The 23,406-nt window shown below is 41.6% G+C and overlaps 1 protein-coding gene across 1 annotated transcript in view; it reads left to right on the forward strand.

The window, feature by feature from the left end:
* The window catches only part of SPEF2 (sperm flagellar 2), a 111,945-nt gene extending 97,951 nt beyond the window's left edge, over positions 1 to 13,994 (forward strand). Inside the window, exons 31-35 of the mRNA XM_084628061.1 lie at positions 9,118 to 10,307; positions 10,422 to 10,639; positions 10,726 to 10,934; positions 11,029 to 11,152; positions 11,276 to 13,994. Coding sequence (XP_084484187.1) covers positions 9,118 to 10,307; positions 10,422 to 10,639; positions 10,726 to 10,934; positions 11,029 to 11,152; positions 11,276 to 11,651 — 2,117 coding nt within the window. The 3' untranslated portion in view covers positions 11,652 to 13,994. The remainder of the gene's footprint in view (positions 1 to 9,117; positions 10,308 to 10,421; positions 10,640 to 10,725; positions 10,935 to 11,028; positions 11,153 to 11,275) is intronic.
* The last annotated feature ends 9,412 nt before the right edge of the window (positions 13,995 to 23,406 follow it).

The following is a 23,406-nucleotide window of genomic DNA, read 5'->3' on the forward strand; positions in this document are numbered from 1 at the left end:
GAGTGGTTCGTTACCCGGTGTGCTACACCCAATAATCACAACGGGGTGGAGAAGCAGAAATGTTTATTTGCAGCTGCAAAAAGGTACAGGGAGAATAAAATCTCAAATCCTGCACAACAGAGCAGGAAGTTACACAGGCTTTTATACATCCTTTTTCCCAGCATACTTATCCAATAGCAAGCTGCTCCAAGTATCCATATAGCCAGCCAATCCAGTTCCCAGCTAGTTCCCTGATTCTCTGTATCATTTGTTAAACTATACATAAAGCTGCTTTATTCAGCATTGTTCTTCCATATCTCCCCTGTTTGGCCTTGCTTAGTTTCAGGCAGTCTGACTCTGCAACATACTGTTGCAGATTCTCAGCATAACTGCTGTGTGTGCCTCCAGGCGGGGGGGCCAAGGACACTTGGGCCTAGCACACAGAGCTGCTGCGAGTGCCTCCAGGCAGGAGGGGGCCGGGGGCAAGGACACCGGGGCCTAGTGCGAGGGGGCTTCATCGACACTCGTGGTCTTCCATCCCCTCGAGTTACCTAGTGGCCATGCCCCAGTGTTCCCAACAACTCTAATGTATAATTCAGGTGTGTTAGAGCCAATAGCAAAAGGTACTATAGAAGTTTCAAATAATCCAGTCCATTTATTTCACAAGATAAGGTATCACTGGGAAATATATAGGTTATTACAGTGGATGTCCTGTTTTTTGTTCTCTTGGGTCTGTGATTCCAAACAAATTCCCATCATTCAAGTTTTCTGAGCTGTTGGTGCACAGGAGTGTCTTGCACACCTTTTTAAAGTTCCACAGGCTGCACCCCAAATTCCAAGGTGAGTTTCTTTCTGCCATCTTTCAATAGAGAAGCTTCCCAGGATTTGTCAGCACTTCAGTGGTGAGGGTCTGCTTTCCAGTGATGGTGTACAGGATTTTTTTCAGCATGTTTTTCCTTGGTCAGGCTCCTAATATTGAAGGCTTACTCTGCAACCAGTGGTACTCACATTGGATAGTACTTGCTCATGTAAGTAGTCTCATGAACTCAATTTATTGGGACTACTCAATTCAGTGGGACTACTATTGAACAAACATTAATTGATTTGAGTAAGGGATGCATAATCAGGGCCTAAAAAAGTAGTTTTGGTCTAAAAAGAATTTTCTATGCATGGCTCCTACTTTTTGAGTAGTGCCCAATTACACTACTGACCCTTTTGGAACTTAGTTCCTATGTTACTGCTCCATTTACAGCATAGGTGATTTCTGTGCCATTAGTGCATTGGCCTGATTTTGTTTCACCTGATTGTCTGGTGTTTCAACAAGGCATTGACTTACTGGCTTTCATGGTGCTGATTACACAATGAGATTAGGCCTCAACACATTGAATGTGGATGAGGATAGTGTGGATTGCACCCTCAGCAAGTTTGCAGATGACACTAAACTGGGAGGAGTGGTAGATATGCTGGAGGGTAGGGATAGGATACAGAGGGACCTAGACAAATTGGAGGATTGGGCCAAAAGAATCTGATGAGGTTCAACAAGGACAAGTGCAGAGTCCTGCACTTAGGACAGAAGAATCCAATGCACCGCTACAGACTAGGGACCGAATGGCTTGGCAGCAGTTCTGCGGAAAAGGACCTAGGGGTTACAGTGGACGAGAAGTTGGATATGAGTCAACAGTGTGCCCTTGTTGCCAAGAAGGCCAATGGCATTTTGGGCTGTATAAGTAGGGGCATTGCCAGCAGATCGAGGGACGTGATCGTTCCCCTCTATTTGACATTGGTGAGGCCTCATCTGGAGTACTGTGTCCAGTTTTGGGCCCCACACTACAAGAAGGATGTGGAAAAATTGGAAAGAGTCCAGTGGAGGGCAACAAAAATGATTAAGGGACTGGAACACATGACTTATGAGGAGAGGCTGAGGGAACTGGGGATGTTTAGTCTTCAGAAGAGAAGAATGAGGGGGGTTTTTGATAGCTTCTTTCAACTACCTGAAAGGGGGTTCCAAAGAGGATGGCTCTAGACTGTTCTCAGTGGTAGCAGATGACAGAACAAGGAGTAATGGTCTCAAGTTGCAGTGGGAGAGATTTAGGTTGGATATTAGGAAAAACATTTCACTAGAAGGGTGGTGAAACTCTGGAATGCATTACCTAGGGAGGTGGTGGAATCTCCTTCCCTAGAAGTTTTTAAGGTCAGGCTTGACAAAGCCCTGGCTGGGATGATTTAGTCGGGGATCGGTCCTGCTTTGAGCAGGGGGTTGGACTAGATGACCTCCTGAGGTCTCTTCCAACCCTGATATTCTATGATTCTGTGATTCTATGAATACTCAATACCTTAAGCATTGAGTCATGAATCTCCTCAGCACAAAGCTTGTTTCTTTTTAGATACATGGGAGGAAAGGCAGTTCTTTCAACATGCCAAGTGTTCATCTGCTTCCATCCCACAGTTCAAATCTTTAGATCTGAACATCAACACACTTGTTGCCTTATTCTCTCTTTGTCTTGCTGACCTCACTTATAGGATGGAGAAAGGAAGACACTCCAGTGGTTTCAGAAAATGCCCATATTATAATTGTATTAAATTCTTCATGGACAGACACAATTACATCAGCAGTCTCAGCAGAGCCATGATTAACTGGAGTGTGTGATTGTATGTCACCTGATGTCAGAAGTTCTAGAGAGCATTTAAAAGCCTTCCGGGCCCTATTGAAATGGTAGGGACTTGAAGTCAGAGTTTCTCATTACAGTAACCACATGCCCCACTATTCTCTCCATTGTTCACGGCTGTGTCAACAAAAATGGATAAGTACATTAGCTAAATGTCTCTGCTAAATGCTAAGCAGCAAAGTTGTTACAGTTTTGACACTTAAGTTGTCATCAATGTCTGAGTAGCATAGCACTGACTTGTATGTGGCAGTTCATACCTCTCAGAGCCATTTTTCAGGCTGGCTGTTTGAAGACTTAAGAAAAAAACACTATACCTGTTTAAATTCTATTCACATGGGAAAAGTTAAGGCAATCAAAAGGTCTAGAAACTTAACTTTTTAATGAAAGCTTAGATTTTACTGCACAATTCTGTGGCAAGGATGGACTGGTTTATACAACAGATTCTTCCACAGTGCACTGCCTTGAGTGACTCAATGCACCATCCTGTTGGTGCTTCACCCCAGTTCCTCCTTGTGAAGTGAGACATTGCTTTAAACTATGCTTTTCAGCCCATATCAAGAGGGGACCAGCTTTGTGTATTTGCTGGCACTCAACCAAGACTCCTGGTGACCCTGCTTGAAATAGTGCTATACAGGTATATGAGACAGTGGATCTTAAAAAGTAACAGTAGGGGATATCACATGACTTGATGTCTACTTCCAGACAAATTACTCTGATGATAACATGGACCTCTGCACTGATATCGATACCTCAAAGCACTGTCTTGATGATAAGGCAGAGAAGAACCAGACAGAGCTTCGTCTGTGTTCAGTGCTAAGGCTTGTGCCCTGTTCCATCAGAACCTTTGTCACACATCCAATGCTAGTCTTAGCACACTTACCACTGGCACTCCTTGTGATGGTGTACTCAACAGCTCCTTGAGACTGCCTGTGCTACCAGTGCCAACTTTTCCACTGGCACTACAGCCTGCATGGCTGTTTGGGACTGAAGGGACACCTGTGAGGAAGAAGACAAGGAGGAGTGCTATTATGGCACAGAGGAAGCTAGTGATTCTTAAGAGGTCAAATATATTTTCACAAGGGAAGATACGTGTAATGACTCTGTCCTGCAGGATATCACTTTCCCAAGTTTTTGAATTGGATAGCGAGGTCACTAGTTTTCCTTTAAGACCTGATTCTGCCACTGTTGTATGGTACTACTCAGCAGAAGTACTCAATAAATAATCCCATTTTCTTCAGTGGAACTACTTGTGGAAAAGACCTGTACTCACTGTGAATAAGTACAGAACTTGTACTTAGTCCTTAGTCCCGCACTAGAAGACACTAGGAACTGAGACTGATCAATTCTTAGATCATATTCCTCTTTGAATAGGATTGCACTAACCATTACAATAGGGTGTAAGATGCTATGGAGCAAACTCACAGAGCACCCCCTTGTTCCAGGACACAGCATTGCAGGGGTTCTTCTGCTCTAGCACCCAATATTGTCCATCATACTGGTGCTGTAGCAGTCTGCAGCTTCCATAGCCTGCCCTTGTCTCCTCTCAGTTCAATACCCTTCTGAGGGCAACAGAAAAGTCCAATGAGGAAAAAATCCAGAATCCAGTGGTCTTTATGCTTGGCCTTTGACGCCCATGTGGACCTCATCTGTCTTTTGCCTCTTTCAGTCCCACGGCCTGCACCTCCCCTCTTGCTGGAGGAGAGACAGGGGAACCCAGGCCTGCCCTCTCCTCTGGGCTCCAGCCCAGGGACCCTGTGTTAGGCAGCTAAGAACTGCTCCTTCTAATCCCTTGCTGTTTCTTCAGGCTGCTCCTACCTTTTCCCTATTTTGTCCTTGTCTTTCACAGGGACTGCAGATTCCCCTATTCCCGCTCTGGAGTTCTGTCTCCTCATGTGGCTTTTCCCCAGCCAGTTATTGAGGAGCTTCCTTAAGGCTATTCCCAGCCTCTTTGGTAGCAGCTGGGTTGTACTTCATAAAGCCCATTTTTGTCTTGCTTTGTCCTTAAGACAGGAGTCCCACACAGCCGTTTGCCTGGAACTGGAGTTGCGGTTCAGGCAGTCCCTTGTATCTCTTCTTAAGACAGGAGTTCTCCAGCTCTTTTCCTTGTAGCTGGGGTTGTAATTTAGGTTAACAGTAGAGCCTTAGCCTGCTTTTACTTCAGTTGGTCCCTTTTCCCTATTAGTCTGCAATAGAGGAACTATTTTAATTTGTTGAGAATTTTTGATGTTATATTTTTATTTTAGAGACATCCCTGGAGAGTGGGGAATGTACCAGAAATGTATTTGGATTAGAGAAAATTGCTTACTTGTAATTGCTATTCTCTAGCAATACGTGTTGTGATAGACCACCAGTAATCTGCCCTCCTGTTATGTATTTTGAGGTTTCTGTTGCTATTTTTTAATAAATAAATTGTAGAAGTATTTCATTCCCCCCTAAGGAGGAACTGGCAGCTGACCTGCAAAAAGGTAGTGATGATGATGATGAGCGATCACTTGTTACCGAGTATGATCATCTTCCATGGGAGTTATGTGTCCTCAGGTGGCTAATACAGCCAATCCTTGAACCACAAGTTCTATTACAATGAAGGCAGATGTTTTCAGGTTCAGTAGGAGGCTGTTGACCATGACTGAAAGCCAGTTTCTCCTTCCTCCTGCACCTCTTGTCCCCTTCAGCTTGTCGGTGAGCAAGTTCAAAATGCAGGGGACCATCACATAGGACTTCACTCCATTTTAAGTGATCCTGTGCAGGTGTCTCCCAAATGTCAATATTACACTTTTTTAGGTTGTCCTTCAGCAAGTTCTTATAATGCTTCCATTGTCCACCCACGTTACGGTGCCCTTTTTTCAGCTGAGAGAGCAGGACCTGTTTTGGGAGGCGATGGTGTGGCATCCGGACAATGTGACCAGTCCAGTGGAATTGCTGACTGATTATCATTGCCTCAATACTGGTGGTCTGTGCGTCTTCCAGAACACTAATACTGGTGCGCCTGTCTTCCCATTTGATCTTCAGAAACTTACAAAGGCAGTGTTGATGGTGCCTTTCAAGGACTTTCAAGTGGTGTCTATAGGTTGTCCAAGTTTCGGACCCATACAACAGTGTTGGGAGAATAACGGCTTGATAAACAAGAAGCTTGGTGTCTGTCTGAATGTCGTGATCTTCAAAAACCCTGTGCCATAAACGATAAAAAGCTACACTGATAAAGCTCAAGCCATATTGAATTTCTGCATCAGTATCTGTCTTGGATGAAAGCTGACTTCCAAGGCAGAGGAAATGATCGACATTCTCCAGTGCCACTCCATTGATTTTGATAGATGGGGCATGTAATACCTCTTTTGGAGAGGGCTGATAGAGCATGTTATTCTTCTTGATATTAAGAGTGAAACAAAGACAGGCATAAGCATCGGCAAACACATTTAGGATAGTTTGAAGATCTTTCTAAGAGTGGGCAAAGATTGCGTTGTCATCAGCATACTGAAATTCCACAATAGATGTTGTGGAGATCTTACTCCGCTAAGCCTGAACAGCTTTCCATCCATTCTGCAAACGATTTCAATGCCAGCTGTAAACTTCCCAGCAATTAGGTAAGGATTAAAGCAGTAAAAAATGCAGACATGGTTGGAGCGATGATACAGTCCTGTTTCACTCCTGTTTGTACTTTGAAAGGTTCACTCTGGGAGCCAGTGCTGCTCAGAACAGTCACTTTCATGTTATCATGAAGCAATTTTAGGACATTGATGTATTTATCAGGACATCCAATCATATAAAATACAGTCCAGAGGGCACGGTGATTCATTGAATCAAAGTCTTTAGTTAGATCAATAAAAGCCATGTACAGTAGTCAGTTTTGCTCCCGACACTTTTCTTGCAGCTGCTGTGCTGTGAAGATCATATCCACAGTTCAACAACATGGTCAAAAACCACTCTAACTCCAGTAAAATTTCTTCTGACGGGCAGAAGGTGGGTTGCAAGGATCCATGCCAGAACTTGTCTGCAATGGCTAGGAGGGAGATACCACAATAATTTCCACAATCCACTTTATCCCCTTTCTTGAAGAGGGTGACAATCAGGGCATCCCTCATTTCACTGGGTATCTCCTCCTTTATCCAGATTTTAAGGATAAGCAGGTCCACCATCTTTAAAGGTTTCAGTAGGGATCTCATCTAGACCTGCTGCCTTGTTGTTCTTCATCTGCTTGTGGCATTGTGTGTACTGCAGGGATGGTGCAAGATGTCCTCTCTGGAAACAAAGCTTGAGGGGTTCCCACCATGCCTGCATGCAGGAGCCTGCCTCCATGAACAGTGATGTGTTGCAATATATATCTTGAAATATTAGTCATTTCAGGCAAGTCATCACCTCATGCATACCTATGAAGAGGAGAATAAACTTCTAGAACAGGAAACTATTGGCTAGATTCGCAAAAAGAAAAGGAGTACTTGTGGCACCTTAGAGACTAACCAATTTATTTGAGCATGAGCTTTCGTGAGCTACAGCTCACTGAAAGCTCATGCTCAAATAAATTGGTTAGTCTCTAAGGTGCCACAAGTACTCCTTTTTCTTTTTGCGAATACAGACTAACACGGCTGTTACTCTGAAACCTTTGGCTAGATTGTGATTTTAGGCACAGCTATGAGTAATGGGTGATGTGTACGCTTCACCATCCCAGGAGTAGTTCTCATAGACATTGTGCTTCCAAGGCACCCCCTTGAGTCACATTTCTTCTTCTTCCTTGTTCCCTGGGAGTAGTGATTTTCTACTGCTCTATACCAGCAGCAATTTTTCTGCCGGCCAGCAAGGAACATAAGTGGAGCCAAAACTCTGCACTATCTATCTGCTTTGGGTTGAAGTAAGTAAGCATGTAGCACAAGATTATTCTTAGGAATCTAGGCCCAAAGGGAGTAAGAGGAGTGCTTATTCCACCTCTTTCTCTTGCATGGGTGTATTAGTTAAATTGGAGAAGATGGGGATTAGTACAAGAATTGAAGGGTGGGTAAGGAACTGGTTAAAGAGGAAACTACAACGGGTCATGCTGGAAGGTGAACTATCAGGCTGAAAGAAGGTTACTAGTAGGGTTCCTCAAGGATCAGTCTTGGAACCAGTCTTTTTGAACATTTTCATTAGTGACCTTGGCACAAAAAGTGGGAGTGCGCTAATAAAAATCTGTGGATGACAAAGTTGGGAGGTATTGCCAGTATGGCGAAGGACCAGAATATCATACAAGAAGATTTGGACAATCTTGAAAACTGGAGTAATAGAAATTAGATGAAATTTAGTAGTGCAAAGTGGCAGGTCAAGCACTTATATTTCAACAGCAACAATTCCTGCTGTAAGGTGGTCACATATCAATTGGAAGCTACAGAGGAGGAGAAAGGTGTATTGGTCAACCACAGGATGACTATGAGCTGCCAATGTGATGTAACCATGAAAAAGGCTAATGCAATTCTAGGGTGCATTAGGTGAGGTATTTCAAATAGAGAGAGTGAATTCTTATTACCATTATACATGGCATTGGTGAGATGTCATCTGGAATAGTGTGTGCAATTCTGGTCTCCCATTTTTAAGAAATATTAATTCAAACTGGAACAGGTGCAAAGAAGAGCTACTGGGGTGAACAGAAGAATGGAGTACCTATCTTACAAGAGGAGACTTAAGGAGCGTGGCTTATTTAGCCTAACAAAATGAAGGATGAGCGGAAATATGATTGCTCTCTATAAAGACATCAGAGGATAAATACCAGGAAGGGAGAGGAATTATTAAGTTAAGGCACAAGATGTTGGCACAAGAACAAATGGATAAAAACTGGCCATCAATAAGTTTAGGCTTGAAATTAGACCAATATTTCTAGCCATCAGAGGAATAAAATTCTGGAACAGCCTTTCAAAGAGAGTAGTGGCGGCAAAAAATCTAACATTTCAAGATTTGAGCTTGATAAATTTGTGAAGGGGAGGGTATGATTAAATTGCCTACAATGGCAAATAGCCCATCTGTGAATGTTGTTAGCAAATATCTCCAATGGCCAGAGATGGGACACTAGTTTGAGAAGGCTCTGAGTTACCCAGAGAATTCTTTCTCTGGCTGGTGGGTCTCACCCACATGCTCAGGGTCTAACTCTTTGTGATATTAGGAGTCAAGAATGAATTTCACCTAAGATCAGATTGGCAGAGACCCTGGGTTTTTGGTTGCTGGTTTTCTCCCCCCTTCTCTGCAGCATGGGGCATGGGTCACTTGCTGGTTTGAACTAGAGAAAATGGTGGATTCTCTGTAATTTTAAGTCTTTAAATCAAAATTTGAGGACTTCAGTAACTTAGTCAGAGGTTATGGGCCTATTACAGGAGTAGATAGGTGAGGTTCTGTGGCCTGTGATGTGCAGGAGTCAGACTAGATGATCATGATAGTTCTGTCTAGCCTTAAAGTTTGTGAGTGTATGAGTTCAAATCACATCCAAGCCCCAAATAATGATTTTTTTAAATTGTAGCCATAAAAGCATTCAAGCATTTTAAAAGCAAGAATATCCCTCCTAACAAGAGCAAAGTCAGTGACGAAGGAAAAGAGAAACAATGTTTTGAACATCAAGCAAAGGGGAATCACCAGTTTCTGAAAACATGGCTAACGAAATACCCCTGGTTAAAGTATGACGGTAAAAGAGGAGTGATGTTCTGTGCCCTGTGTCGCAAGCATAATGTGAACTTGGGGGAAAACATACATAATTTTTGTTCTGGGACTGACATCTTTAAGCTTGAATTTATAAATATACATCACAGCAGTGAAGCTCATGCCTGGGCTAGTTGCATGGAAGCTGCCAGCAATGCCACAGGAGACCAAGCGTCTACTGAGCAGATGTTAAAGAGCATGAGCAAAGTAACTTTAGGACGAATAGAAAATATTTTTAGAACATGCCATGCTATAGCCAAGTGTGGACGTCCTTTTACAGACCTTGATTGGATGTGCAAACTGGATGACATGAAAGGTGTGGACATTGGTTCTATGTTTAGAAATGACAAGTCAGCAAGAACATTTATACATTATATTGCTGAAGTAGAACGTAGGGCCTTGAAAGAGAAACTTGAAAAATGTAAGTTCTTCTCCCTCATTAGTGATGGAGTCGCAGACAATGCAATCAAAGAAGCTGCAGTTGTATATGTACGCTTTGCCTATGAAGGAAAAGTCCACTGCCAGATTGTTGGGGTTCAATCAGTTGACAAGTCTGATGCTTCAACTATAAAAAATGCCATTGTGAAAACTTTGCAAATAAATCTTCAGCTCAATCTGTCAAGTCAAGACTGGTCAAGAAAACTAGTTGGGTTTGGGAGTGATGGTGCAGATGTCATGGTAGGAGAAAACAATGGGGTAGCTAAGCTGCTGAAGGAAATTCAGCCTTGTGTGCAGTCGGTGCATTGTTTTGCTCATCGACTTGAACTGGCTTATAAGGGAGCACTGAAAAGCATTCAGCTATACACCACTGTAAGTGGTCTCTTGCAAAATATATATTACTTTTATCATAACTCACCTCTAAATAAGAGCAATCTCAATTCCACATATGAAACCCTTAAGCTACGTCCAGCGATTCCCTCTCGAATTGGAGGCACCCGATGGCTTTCTCGCCTACAGACAGCTCTCCAGATCCTTCTTAAGGGTTACCCTGCAATTCTCCTGCATATGAGTAAGGTAAGTGCTTTAAAATTTTTATGTATCTTGACCAAAAAAAAAAAAAGCAAACTCATGGCTACTTGTTTGTCACCATTTTCATTGACATGTATTATTTTTCTTGTTGAGTTCCAGATGCAAGGAGACCCAAGTGCCTCAAATCACCAAAAAGTCAAAGGCCTTCTAAAGCTTCTTCTGCAAATGGAGGTTGTCAAGTTCTCTCATTTCTTGCTGGATATCATTAATGTCCTCAACATTCTATCCCGTGTTACTCAGGATCGTAACTCTTCCATTGCAGATATATTTGCAACCATGCAGTCGACACTGGAAACACTCCAAATGTATAAAACAAGGTGAGTGTGTTTAACCATTACACCAGATGTTTTACCTTAAAGTGTAAGAAAAGATTAATATTTGTTTTGTATTCTACATTTTTCAGATCTGGTCCAAAGGAACGCCTAGTTGATGCAGTTACACACTTTCATGGTCACCAGCTTGTAGGAAATGGAAATATCTTACCAGTACGAACCAAAGTATTAAGTGATCTGGTGAGGAGGCTACGTGATTGCTTTTGTGATGCCAGCCAAGATGTTTTGAGAGCTACCACCATTGGAAGTTTTAAACTTTGGCCAGACAAGATCAAACAAGGTATGGAAAACTATGCACTGGCTATCTGAATAAATCCGAATTATTTGTGTTTTTCTTTAAGTTATGCAGATGTTTTCTTTCACCTTTGGTACAGAATTTGGTGAAAGGGAGGTGTCCATCCTAACTAAGCATTATGAACCAATACTGGAAGGTGCCAATGTAAAAGTTGATGAGGTTGACACTGAATGGAGCATGCTGAAATTAGAGCTATATGACAGGTAATAAAGTTACTGAAATTGTGAAAGTTCATCAAACTAAAAATGTTTGAAGTCAGTGTGTTTAAAGATTATGCAAAATCTACATGGCCAATTTTTTTATTTATTTTTTGCTATGCTTTTTAGATTTCAGAACATTCGGAGTTTGACATGGGATTCAGTGAACTCAGATTACTCGCACAAGTATCCTAACATCCTGATGCTGGTAGATTTGATCCTAACACTTCCTGCAAGTTCAGCTGAGGCAGAGCGTGGCTTCAGTCAAGTGAAGCTTACCATGATGCAACTGCACTCTAAAGGAATGTCTGAAAGTGTGACTGATCTCATGATAATTCAGCTGAATTCCCCAGACATCCAAAAGTTTGACCCAGAGAAGGCTATTCATTTGTGGAATAGTGCTTGGCAGAGACATAGAAGACTACAGACTGTCTATATGATAACTAATGGAAGATCAGATTGCTCCTCAGACTCTGATTTTGATAGTCATTATGGGAGTGATTAGAGTAGTGCAACATAACCAGTTTTCATTTTTGTATCATGCATGGAGATTTTTGTAACATTTCTTGAAAATTTAGCCAAAGCAAAAATTACAATAAGTTCACAAAAATTTAGCATTGCAAAGATGGCAGCCATTGTATGTCCACTACTGAATCTCCAATAGCTTCTCCCATCTGCCCATATACACTTGATATAAAACCAATACCAGGACCGAACCCAAAGATAATTAAAAAATATGTTACTTTAGAGGACTTCATGCCATTAGTGGCTCCTCTCATTTGTGGGACAGTATGATGTCTTGTGGTTTGTTTTCATTTATTATTCATGATTGAATTGTAGTACACTACATCCAATATGGTTACCTGTAATCTCAGCCACCAACTTGATTTAAACAAGTGTCTTGAAATAGTTGTTTAAGAAAGATCATTGGTAAATCCCTTACTTTTTTTAAACAATCAAATGAGAAATACTAACTAACCATTCTTGTCAAATGATTCTTTTCCCCTGTATCCTGTGAATCTGGGCCACACCCCATCCAAAAAAAATGTGTCTTTCAGTTTATTAGAAGTGGTATAGAATCATAAAAAATGTAGGGCTGGAAGGTACCTTAAGAAGTCATCAATTCCAGCCACTGCACTGAGGCAGGATTAAGTAAACCTAGGCCATCCTTGACAGATATTTGTTTAACTTGCTTTTAAAAACTTTCAAATGACAGGGATTCTAGAAACTTCCTGAGAGCCTATTCTAGATCTTAACTACCCTTATAGTTAGAAAGTTTTTCCTAATATCTAATTTATGTCTCCTCTGCTGCAGATTAAGCCCATTACTTCTTGTCCTACCTCCAGTGGACATGGAGAACAATGGATCACAGTCTTCTTTATAAAAGCCCTTAGCATATTTGAAGACTGTTATCAGATCACCCCTCAGTTTTCTTTTCTCATGTCTAAACATGACCATTTTTTTAACCTGTCCTCACAGGTCAGATTTTCTAAACCTTGTGTCATTTTTGTTGCTCTTATCTGGATTCTGTCCAATTTGTCCACATCTTTCCTAACTGGATTGATGATTATTTTTTCTGTTCTATCTTGGCTGACAACTACTGTAATCTCATGTAAGTTTAACATTTGTCAAACTTACCCTGCAAAAGACTTTTCTAGAGAGCCAAATTGGAGCCATTTGTACCTATCTGATTGTTGATTGCCTCTGTCAGATGGACACTCAGGATTGTTCAGAGAATTCACAGAATTCATTCTTTGGAATTTTCTACTAAAAGTTCAGTTCCAGTCAAGGGGAAAGACAACCAGTATCAGAAACAGCTTCCAGGAAATTGAGTTTCTACTCTCAAATAATGCCATCAATTTGTATCAGAAGAAAAATGGAGTGAGATTACTTATGATATTCATGGTCATCAAAAATTTCCTGGAGACTAAGACCCAGACAGGTCTTAAGAAGGTGAAACAACTTAGTGGTAAAATCGAATTTCAAGATGTCACTCACTTCTAAATCAAGAAGATCAGCTGTGTACTCTGGATATAAGGTACCTCAAATGCAAAACTGCAGAAGGTAACTCAGATGTATATGTGTAATATACACACGAAATACTTTAGATCTAAACAGTTATCAGATTCAATAATATAATAAACACAATTGTGTAATATAGTTATACAGCCTTTGAATGCATGCTTACTCTAATGGATGATGGGCTAATCAAGTACAGCTCATTAATGGGCTCAGAACAAGAGATCAGCGTCATGCACCAGAAGATGGTAGAGTAGCTTTGTAAAAGATACATCTTTTATCAAATGTGAATTTTCAGACAACCACTGCGTTCAATTGGCTAAGCATTAATAATCCTATTATTAAGGAACAAAACATGGCATGGTATGTGTTGTGCTAGGTACATTATTTGGTACATAGTGTTGCCAGTTCTCACAATTTTATCATGAGTTTCATGACATTTGGTATGTTTCTTAAAGCACCAGCTCCTGGAGTTGTTAGATTCTCAGTGTTAATTTTATTTTTATTTTAAAGGAAGTTTCAAGCCCTTTTGGTTGTGGAGGAAAGCCTGAAAATCTGACTGCAAAGGGCTCAAACACCAGAAAACAAACAAACAAACAAAACCACCTGAAGTTTAGTTTTTTTAATCTCCTTATTTTTAAGTCAATCTCATGATTTAGCAGGGGCCTGGATCATGATTTTTGAATGCTGGGGATTGGCAATACTGGGTACATTGCTTTAGGTAGATTGCTGCAGAACACTAAAGAAATGATGCTGTCCCAACATGAAGCATATTCAGAAATGTTTCATTATGGTTCTAAGGTAATTCTGTGCAAATATTATCTCAAAATTAAATGAAGAAAAATAATTAAATCCTTTTTGTTTTTTAAAATATAATCTTACACTCAGAAGAAGTTTCATCATTCACCGAATAAACAAGGAAATACATTAAAATTGGAAAAAGCTATCTAAAAAACCTAAACTATGTTTTAAAATCTTTTTTTGAATCTTATTTTCCTGCTCTGGACATTAGCCTCTCCCTATCTCCCTGCTGATCTCTCTCCTAATGACATAGTTGGGGGGGAAGGGGCGGGGGAAATAGGCCATGCTACATGTGGAGATACTGAAAGACTTAGGCTGGCTTGGAGTGTCAGTTCTGAAATCATCAGAAGAGAAGGGGCTTTAGCTTATGTGAACAATGTGATTACATAGATCTGCTTACATAGGGACCACATGCACCCACGTCTCACCAGCCAGTCATAGTGCTATTAATTGTGATTAATGTTCTCTACCTCTGATTCTCTTTTCATCCCAGTTTGTATCTCCAATACTTCTTGACTCAATTTCTTGAATTTCCTTTTCTCACAATCACATTCTAGTACTATCCATGAAGGGGTGTTACAAAACTCCATGTAGCTTTACAAAAGGTGAAACTAAGGGATAGCTACATCTTGGGAAGTTGTTGCAGATAGGCAAGAGGCAATTGGGTTTTCAGGAACATGGAGCCAATTAGGGTCCTGTACATCTTACTTCACAGAGACACTGTGAGGAGGAGATATGGGGGAGATAAACAAACTGAGCAATGATGTGATGTAAGGGAAAACAGATGGCAGATGTCCAGAGCAGGAGTGACTACAGCCAAAAGAGGAAAATGGCATAAATTAAGGTTAGGACAAAGTTGATAATGGGTTATTTAAAGTTACTTAAAACAACCCAAATCATGGCCATGCTGGAAGAGGAAAGAAAGATCAACAACCTGAAATAAGAATTGTGATGTTCCAAATGTTCATGATAAACCACTGGGAAGTTCTAGATTTTAATTTATTAAACTATATAAAAATATACTATATTATCTTAGTCTGTCTACTGCTTTTCTGCGGGACTTTGCTTTCCTTTCCCCTGCACCCACCCACAAATCAGTAAAAGTAAATTTGGGGTAGAGTACTTGATTATTAGATTTATTAAGAACATGCTGCATATGAAGCTTCCCATTAAGGAGCACTTCATGACACAGATAATGATGTAGGTCTTACCAAACTTATAAAGCTTCTTTTTGATCATGTGACTCTTGTAACCTTGAGTTTTTCCATCATAGTTTATTTTTTTGATGGGTAATAACTTCAAATTATGAAATCTGCGAACCTGGGATTCTGTGTATGTTAGCAAATGGTCCACTAAATGCTAGTTTTATAAGGTGGTTTTTTTCATAATATATATCCAAATTTATTCCAAAGGTGATATCTGTCTGTTATCCTGCAAATATTTCTTCTCTGTTTCCCAGTCTATTGGAATCACCTTTGGTGTTGAAATTCATGATGGGCCATTTAGGGGTTCAAGTTCTGGATTTCCTCCCTTACCTTGGCCTCTACCAACAGACGTCATACTTGTCACAACCTATTTCTTCCTTACCAACACACACACACATCCGTGTGTGACTTACTACTGGCCTCAGTCTACCGCTGCTGCATTAGAACTTATGTAGTGCATTGCTCACCTGTTTTCAAGATTGAGGCCCAGCACACAGACTGTCAGACCTGCTGATTCCCATGATCAGGTAGATACTGAAAACTGTCAGGGCAGCTGGGCAGCATGCTGTGGTTGAAGCAGGAGCCGTCACAGGCTGGAAAAAGAGCAAGCACGGGCTTTGGCTGGAGCAGGAGTAGTCTGTCAGAACTACCAGGGAGCTGGGAGTATCCCCAACAAGATAGTAATGTTGAGCAAACTGGAGGGCTGCTTTCACTAGGAGCCAATATACCTACTTGAGGTCACCTGATTAGACCCTTGCTTGTGGATTGGCTGAACCCTCAGGACTTGCAGGGACTTAACCTCTGATGACCTATCAGGCGCAGAACACTCAGGTTCAGGGATGACTCATCAGACTCAGAGATGACTCATCCTCTGACTCTGAACACTCATTACAATACACCCCCCCACACACACCTGAAAAGGTTTATCGGGGTATGACTGATGGAATTCTTTAAGTAGGGCAGGTGTATATACATTGTCAGCTGTGCATGTACATTCCACAAATGATCAGCTGGATCATAACCCTCCCAATCAACAAGGTACATAAGCTTCCTCAGTGAACTTTGGAGTCCAAGATCTGCTTAACCAGGTACTCCTCATGTCCCTGGACCATGACGGATGCTGGTGGAGGCTGAACTCATCTGGAAAAGGAGTTCTTGAGACATGGAATACTGGATGCATTTTCATCATCTTGGGCAGTTGGAGTTTGAAGGCTACAGAGACTGATCTGCTAGATGGGCCAACATATCAGTAATCCAGCTATCATGAAGTTCAGGTAGAGACAAAGTCAGCATGGAGAGCCATACTTTATCTCCAACTGTGATGTAACAGGTTCCCTGCCAATGGAGAGTGGCGTACCATTTGAAATCCTGTTTGCTCAGTTCTAGGTGGGCTTTCAACTCTTCCTGGATGCAGTGTTCCACTAGGTTGGAGGCTATGGGTACATGGGAAACTTGTGGCATAGACAGATGGAACTGGGAGGGGAAACCATAGCTGGTATAAAAAGGACTCTGGTGGGTTAATCTCCCACCAGAAATGTTATACCCAAATTTGGCAAAAGGGAGGAGTCAAACCCAGTCATTCTGGTGGTAATTGATTAAACAGTGGAGGTATTGGTCAAGAATTTGGTTTTCGTGTTCCATCTGTCCATATGTCTAGCAGTGATAAGTTGAGGAGACCAATAGAGCCACATCCAAGAACTTGAACAGCTCTCTCCAGAAATGTGAAATGAGCTGTGATCTTCAGTCAGATGTAATGTTAGACAATAGATCATGGAGTCTGAAGACAGGGTTGAAAAGCAGTCATTCTATTACGTCCAGTGTGGGAATTTGAAGACACAGCATGAAATGGAACATTTTTGTAAATAGGTTGACAATGACTAGCACAGTTGTGTGGCACTGGCATTTGGAAGTTCAGTGATAAAATACTTGTAGATAGGTTGAGACAGAGTTCTCAATGGAATCAAAGTGCCTAGAGGAAGTCTGGCAATAGAAGTCTTCATTCAAGTGCATATGTCACAGGAGTTGATGTACAATTCAATAAACAAATGCAGTTTTGACAACCAAAAGTTCAAGACACCAACCTCAATATTTTCCAATGACTGAAATGGCCAGCCAGGCACAAATCATGACATAGCCAGAGTATTGCTAGAAGTGGTTGACCATTAGAGATATAAATCTGGTCTTTAACCAAGAGAATCTTGTTCTTGACCAAGAATTTTGAGTCAGGAGCTAGGTCAATTTCAGTCAACATAAATTTAGCTGCAAGTGGATCAAGGTGCAGGAGGGACTTCACAAGAGACAGCAAGGGTGTTGTTCACTGCCACATTAGCAAAATGGCATGGTTTCAAGACGGTGGCAGGTTTTGGAGTGTCCCATTTCCTTTGTCTTTGTGCTTACTCTTACAACACAACCATTCCTGGCACCTGAGGGATAAGTCAGGATGAAATCAAACCTGAAAAAAAGGGACCAGTGAATATGGCATTGATTGAGAGCTTTTGCAGTTCACAAGTACTCTAGGTTCTTGTATCCATGTATGCCTGGACTGGGAAACATTCACCTTCCAGGTGATGGCACCATTCTTCAAAAGCAGCTTCGATGGCCAGCAATTCTTTGTCACAGATTTCATAGTTTTGCTCCATGTGCATCAGTTTCCAGGATTAAAATGCACAAGGATGAAGCATACCCTGGGGCCCATGTCGCTGTGACCATACTACTCTAGTCACATAATTGGAGGCATCTGCTTCAACAACAAAGGGTTTTGCTGGGTCCGGATGTACCAAGGTGCGTGCTGATGTAAACACTTTCTTTAATAGATCAAAGGTGGACTGGGCTTCTTGTGTACTAGCAAATATACTATTCTTCCAGAGCAGCCAAGTAATCAGGGTCACCATCTTTGAAAACCCCTGGATGAATCGCCAATAAAAATTAACAAATTCCAGAAAATACTGGACATCACAGACATTTCTTGGGGCTACCCAATCCATGATTGTGGATACTCCTGAGGTCCATACCTGTCTTGCTGAGGAAAATGACATAGTTAAGAAGTTCACAGAAAGGTGGGTGTAACTTCTCATGTTTCCTATACAGGCCATTTGCTTGTAGAAACTCAAGTACCAGGCAGACATTTTGGTTGTGTAGTGCTTGATTTTCTGAAAAGATGAGGATGTCATTGTCATGGATCCACAGGGTCTCGTGTAGTCAACCTGTAACCAGTCCCTTGGGAGTGACCCCTCTAGGGCCTCAAGACTCCAAGACTGTGCCTTCAGTCACCAGCGAACCGTGTCTCTCTCCGTGGCTCCCTACAGTGGATCCAGTCAAGGCGGACTCCTACAGGAGGCTTGTATTGTACCCCTTCAGAGATCAATACTCTTATTATTTACAGCAACAGCAAGCACCCTTTTCAAAAGAAGATAACAATTTTTAGTCACCTGTTATACAGAAGCTGAAGTCTTTGGGATAGCACAGACAGGCAAAAATTAAGCTATAGTCCATCCTGACCAAGCCTATGTAAATGCCAGCCAACCTGTGATGGTTTCCATCTGTGTCCATGTTTCTTTATTCCAGTTCCAGGTGAGAGCAGGAAGCCTCTTCCAGAAGCCAACTCTTTATCCCCTTATGGTCATCTCTCAGTCCTTTCTTCTCCAGGCAGGGCCTTGCTGAGTTCACAACTGCACCTGAAGGAACTTCCCACTGTTGAGTATAGATTGTTCAATCATTGGGGCTTCCATTGTACTGCTGGATCCCCTGTTGATCTGGGTTGGTTTCAGCCAGTTCCTTAACAACCCATTCATTTCACCCAGACAGCAAGGTGACACACACACACTCACACACCTCATATCTCCTGCACTGTTCCTGGAGGAGTGTTAACCCTTTCCCCTCGGGTGGCAATGCAAAGTATAGGAGGAAACTGAGGCATACATAGGACTTATAGAAATACTACCCAAAAATGCCACTTCATCACAATCATCCAAGTAGATCAGCATTAACTGGTCTAGATTAGAACATCCATGAAAATGTCATTGACAAAGTTTGGAAATGTGTCTGGGGCACTGGACAGAGTGAAAGGCATAACTAGGTGCTCAAAATGTCCATAACAGGTGAGAAACTCAGTTTGATTTGTCACCCTTCCAAATTCCGACTAGATTGTAAGCACTGTGAAGATCGAGTCTGGTAAATAATTTGTTGTAACCTACCCTTTCCAACAACCTGTTGAAGGGTTGGAAAGGGATACTTGTTTTTAATAATGATTTTGTTCCACGCATGATATCCTATGCAAAGACACAAGGAGCCACCCTTCTTTTTAACAAACGGAATCGGAGCTCCAGCAGGAGACATTGACAGGCAAAGTAAATTCTGTGCAAGATTCTCGACAACATATTATTATAAGGCCCTGAGTTCTGGCTCCAAGAGGAAATAAATCCATCCAAATGGAATTCTGGTCCTCTGGCTGGAAGTTGATGGGGCAGTTATAGGGTCTGTGTCAGTTGTCAGCAGCAGTAGCTTGACTCAAATCATTTCTTGCATCTTCCAAGAGATGTTTGGACCATGGTCTGAGAGCCAGGGAATGCTGAACATGGTCAAGAAGTGTGTTGAATTGGTTAAATTAAACTGCAGAGTTTCCTGATGGTCTTGGATTTCGACCTGGAGGGGTGCAGTTTCATGCATGACCGGACTTGAGGACAGCATGCTACTGTCAGTCAACTCCACTAGGTCTGGGGTGAGGTTCTTCCGCACTGCAAGAAGGTTAGTTTTGGCAAACTCCACATCCATAAATTTACTAAACATCAGAGTCCACAAGCTCAGAGTTGGATACAGTTCACCTAAATTATAGTTGGGATGCAGAGGCAGAGCAAGACCAGCAGGTGTGGAAGGTAACAATTTTTGGCTGCCAAGATACATACATACATTAATAGATAAGATGGGTGAGGTAATATCTTGTATTGGACCAACTTCTGTTGGTGAGAGAGACAAGCTTCTGAGCTTACACAGAGCTTTTCTTCAGGTAAGCTCAAAAACTGGTCTATCTCACCAACATCAGTTGGTCCAGTAAAAGATCTTACCTCACCCACCTTGTCTCTCTAATATCCTGGAACTTACACAGCTACGACAATACTGCATACGAGATACATGATGGCAGAAGAGGAGGTTCATGTGAAGGACTTGACTCCATGGTTATGTCCAGCTGCAAACCCTCTAATGGGGCTGGACACAGTCTTTCCCAGGTTTTCCAAGGGTCAGTCTTGATTTAAAGGGGCATTCAGTAGTGAAATGGCCTTGTACACCACAGTGTAGGCAAAGTCTGTTCTGCCACCAATACTCCTTTTCCTGATCTGTGAGGTGCCTTTGCCTCACTTTCGTCTGCATAGGCTCTGGCCCTGGAACAGCCTCTGGGGATGGCCAGAATGGAGCAGAGAGAGACTGGGGATGTGGGTTTGTCCTCTTCTTTTCTTGGCATTGCTCAGACAAATGACTGGTAGTCCAGATATACAATTCAATATATGAGTTTAGAATGGGACAGAAATGGTAGCTCTGGGCTGCCTGGTTCCACTCCATATCAGCAACCAGATGCCAAAAGTAAGCAGCATGTGCCAATCTGGGCCAATGGCCTTGTCAGAGAAACTTCAGCGGTTTCAGCGGCTTTAGTACTACAAGTGCAATTCAGATAGTCTAATGTCAATGAAAAGGTGTGGATGAACTCACTGAAATTAGTAAGGATCAGGCTAACCTATTCCAGAAGTGGCAAGACCCAGTCTAGGGCTTCACTGGTCAATAAATTGATGATAAACCCACCTTGGTCTGGTCATCAGAATATATTATGGGAACATCAAGAACAAAAGGCAGCATTGGTTAACAAAATCACAAATTTCTGGCAGTTGCCTCCAAACCTTTCCAGAGATGGACCTTTCCAGAGGGACCATAGCCAGCACTACTGGAGCTGCTGGGATTTGTGAGCAGACAAAGGCATTCTTCAGTTGCAGCTGGGCAAGTTGATCCTGAAGGTTCTGGACCCACTTCATCATCGCAGTGCTGAACATCCCAGGGGGTTTCCATCTCAGGCACTGGAGCCATACATGTAAGGAAAAGTCTGCTCAAATTGTCAGGACAGTCAGACAACCAACAATGGCTTGAGCAGGAGCAGACTTTCAGAATTACCAGGCTGCTGGGATTATCCCTGAGACGGTAGTGATGTTAAACAGACTGGAGTGGCTGCTTTCATTAGAAGCCTATATACCTGCATTGGGTCACCTGTTAGACTCTTGCTTGTGAATTGGCTGGACCCATAGGACTCACAGGGAATAATTACCTTAGATGGTTTATCAAGCTCAGAACAGTCAGGGTCAGGTATGACTCAACAGGCTCAAGGTTGACTCATCAAGCTCAGAACACTCATCACAAAAGCTGGGTAAGCTCTGCAGTAGTGGGGAGTCACAGCCGGAAAGGAGGAAGGGGCATAGAGAGAGAGAATCAGTTCCTAAAACACAGTAGTTATGCTATGTTGTAGTCAAACAAATTCTTAGTGCCCATTGCCATTGAAATTTTTCTTTATTAACTGCCTTCATAGAAGGTCCTTGGTTTTCTGTCTGCAGTGAATAAAGTCAGAGCTAGAAAATCTATATAATTACATGCGTGTTTTTTTAAAAAAAAAAAAAAAAAAGCAGAAGTCCAGGCTGTAGCTAAGAGAACTGTAAGAAAATAGCTATTTTTCTGATAGAGTTTGGTGAAGATGTCACTTAGCCCTGGTCTATACTAGGACTTTAGGTCGAATTTAGCAGCGTTAAATCGATGTAAACCTGCACCTGTCCTCACGATGAAGCCCTTTTTTTTACTTAAAGGGCTCTTAAAATCGATTTCCTTACTCCACCCCTGACAAGTGGATTAGCGCTTAAATCGGCCTTGCCGGGTCGAATTTGGGGTACTGTGGACACAGTTCGACGGTGTTGGCCTCCGGGAGCTATCCCAGAGTGCTCCATTGTGACTGCTCTGGACAGCACTCTCAACTCAGATGCACTGGCCAGGTAGACAGGAAAAGAACCACGAACTTTTGAATCTCATTTCCGGAGACTGCGGGAACTGTGGGATAGCTACCCACAGTGCAACACTCCGGAAGTCGACGCTTGCCTCGGTACTGTGGAAGCACTCCGCCGAGTTAATGCACTTAATGCACTTAGAGCATTTTCTGTGGGGACACACACACTCGAATATATAAAAAAGATTTCTAAAAAAACGACTTCTATAAATTCGACCTAATTTCATAGTGTAGACATACCCTTAGAGAGGCCCAAATCCAGTCTTCTAGAAGCATGGCAGTAATACTAGCCAGACAAAGATAAGTTTTGCCTCTCAAAACTGAAGTCATATGCGGCTCACTCAATATTTTAAACTTTATTGGATTAACAGTGATTGCACAATAAATCCTAATCTATCTTGTCTGTGTCTCAAAGTCCTACTTTAAACTGAGGGGCTCAACTCATCTGTCTTATTTACCTCAGCAACCACAGTCCTCCTTTTTTACATGTGAAATTTTTGCATAGAATCTCAATTTTCTATTTATTCAAATAAAAGTACCTACTTGTTTATCAAAGATAAATAGACATATAGTCGTTTTTTCTTTTAATTTCATTAGAAAACCTCTTTGCGTTAGATAGCTACAATTTCCAAAAGCTGGTCTGTATAAAGAATTTTTGTTTTGAAGTAAAGTTAAATTATTTAACTGTAGCTGGAATTTTCTGCAAATGTATTGTGATCTCCTCTAAAGTTCCACACTCTCATATCTACTTGCTTTCAAGAGTAAGCATCTGATGTTTTCTAATTAACCTAAATTGAAGAATGTAGGCCTTATAAAGCAAAAAGAAACCATTGGTCGCGATGGTGATATTCATGTACAAGACTATGTTGGTGTCTGGCAACTAGCATTTGTGATGGCCTCTCTATTTATTAACTGTCAATGTAGTCTAGTCAAAGATGGATTAGTGAGCATAGTACAGGTGAAGAGGTCAAACATGCAAAATAAATATAATTTATCATATGCTTCTGAAGTTTATCAGGTGGCTATAAAATGGGTTATCAAGACCATACATGTGGTGTAATTCATAACATGTATATTTTATATATAAAAATGTAGGAGTTGGAACAAAGAGGATACTGCTGCCTTTTAAGAACTACCTTGACAGTACAAGTAATTTTTCTATAATCATAGAAAGTAAATACTAGAAATATAGTTTATTTTATACCAAT

Source organism: Lepidochelys olivacea (assembly GCF_965140295.1).
Source record: "Lepidochelys olivacea isolate rLepOli2 genome assembly, chromosome: 5".
NCBI classification, from domain to species: domain Eukaryota; kingdom Metazoa; phylum Chordata; order Testudines; family Cheloniidae; genus Lepidochelys; species Lepidochelys olivacea.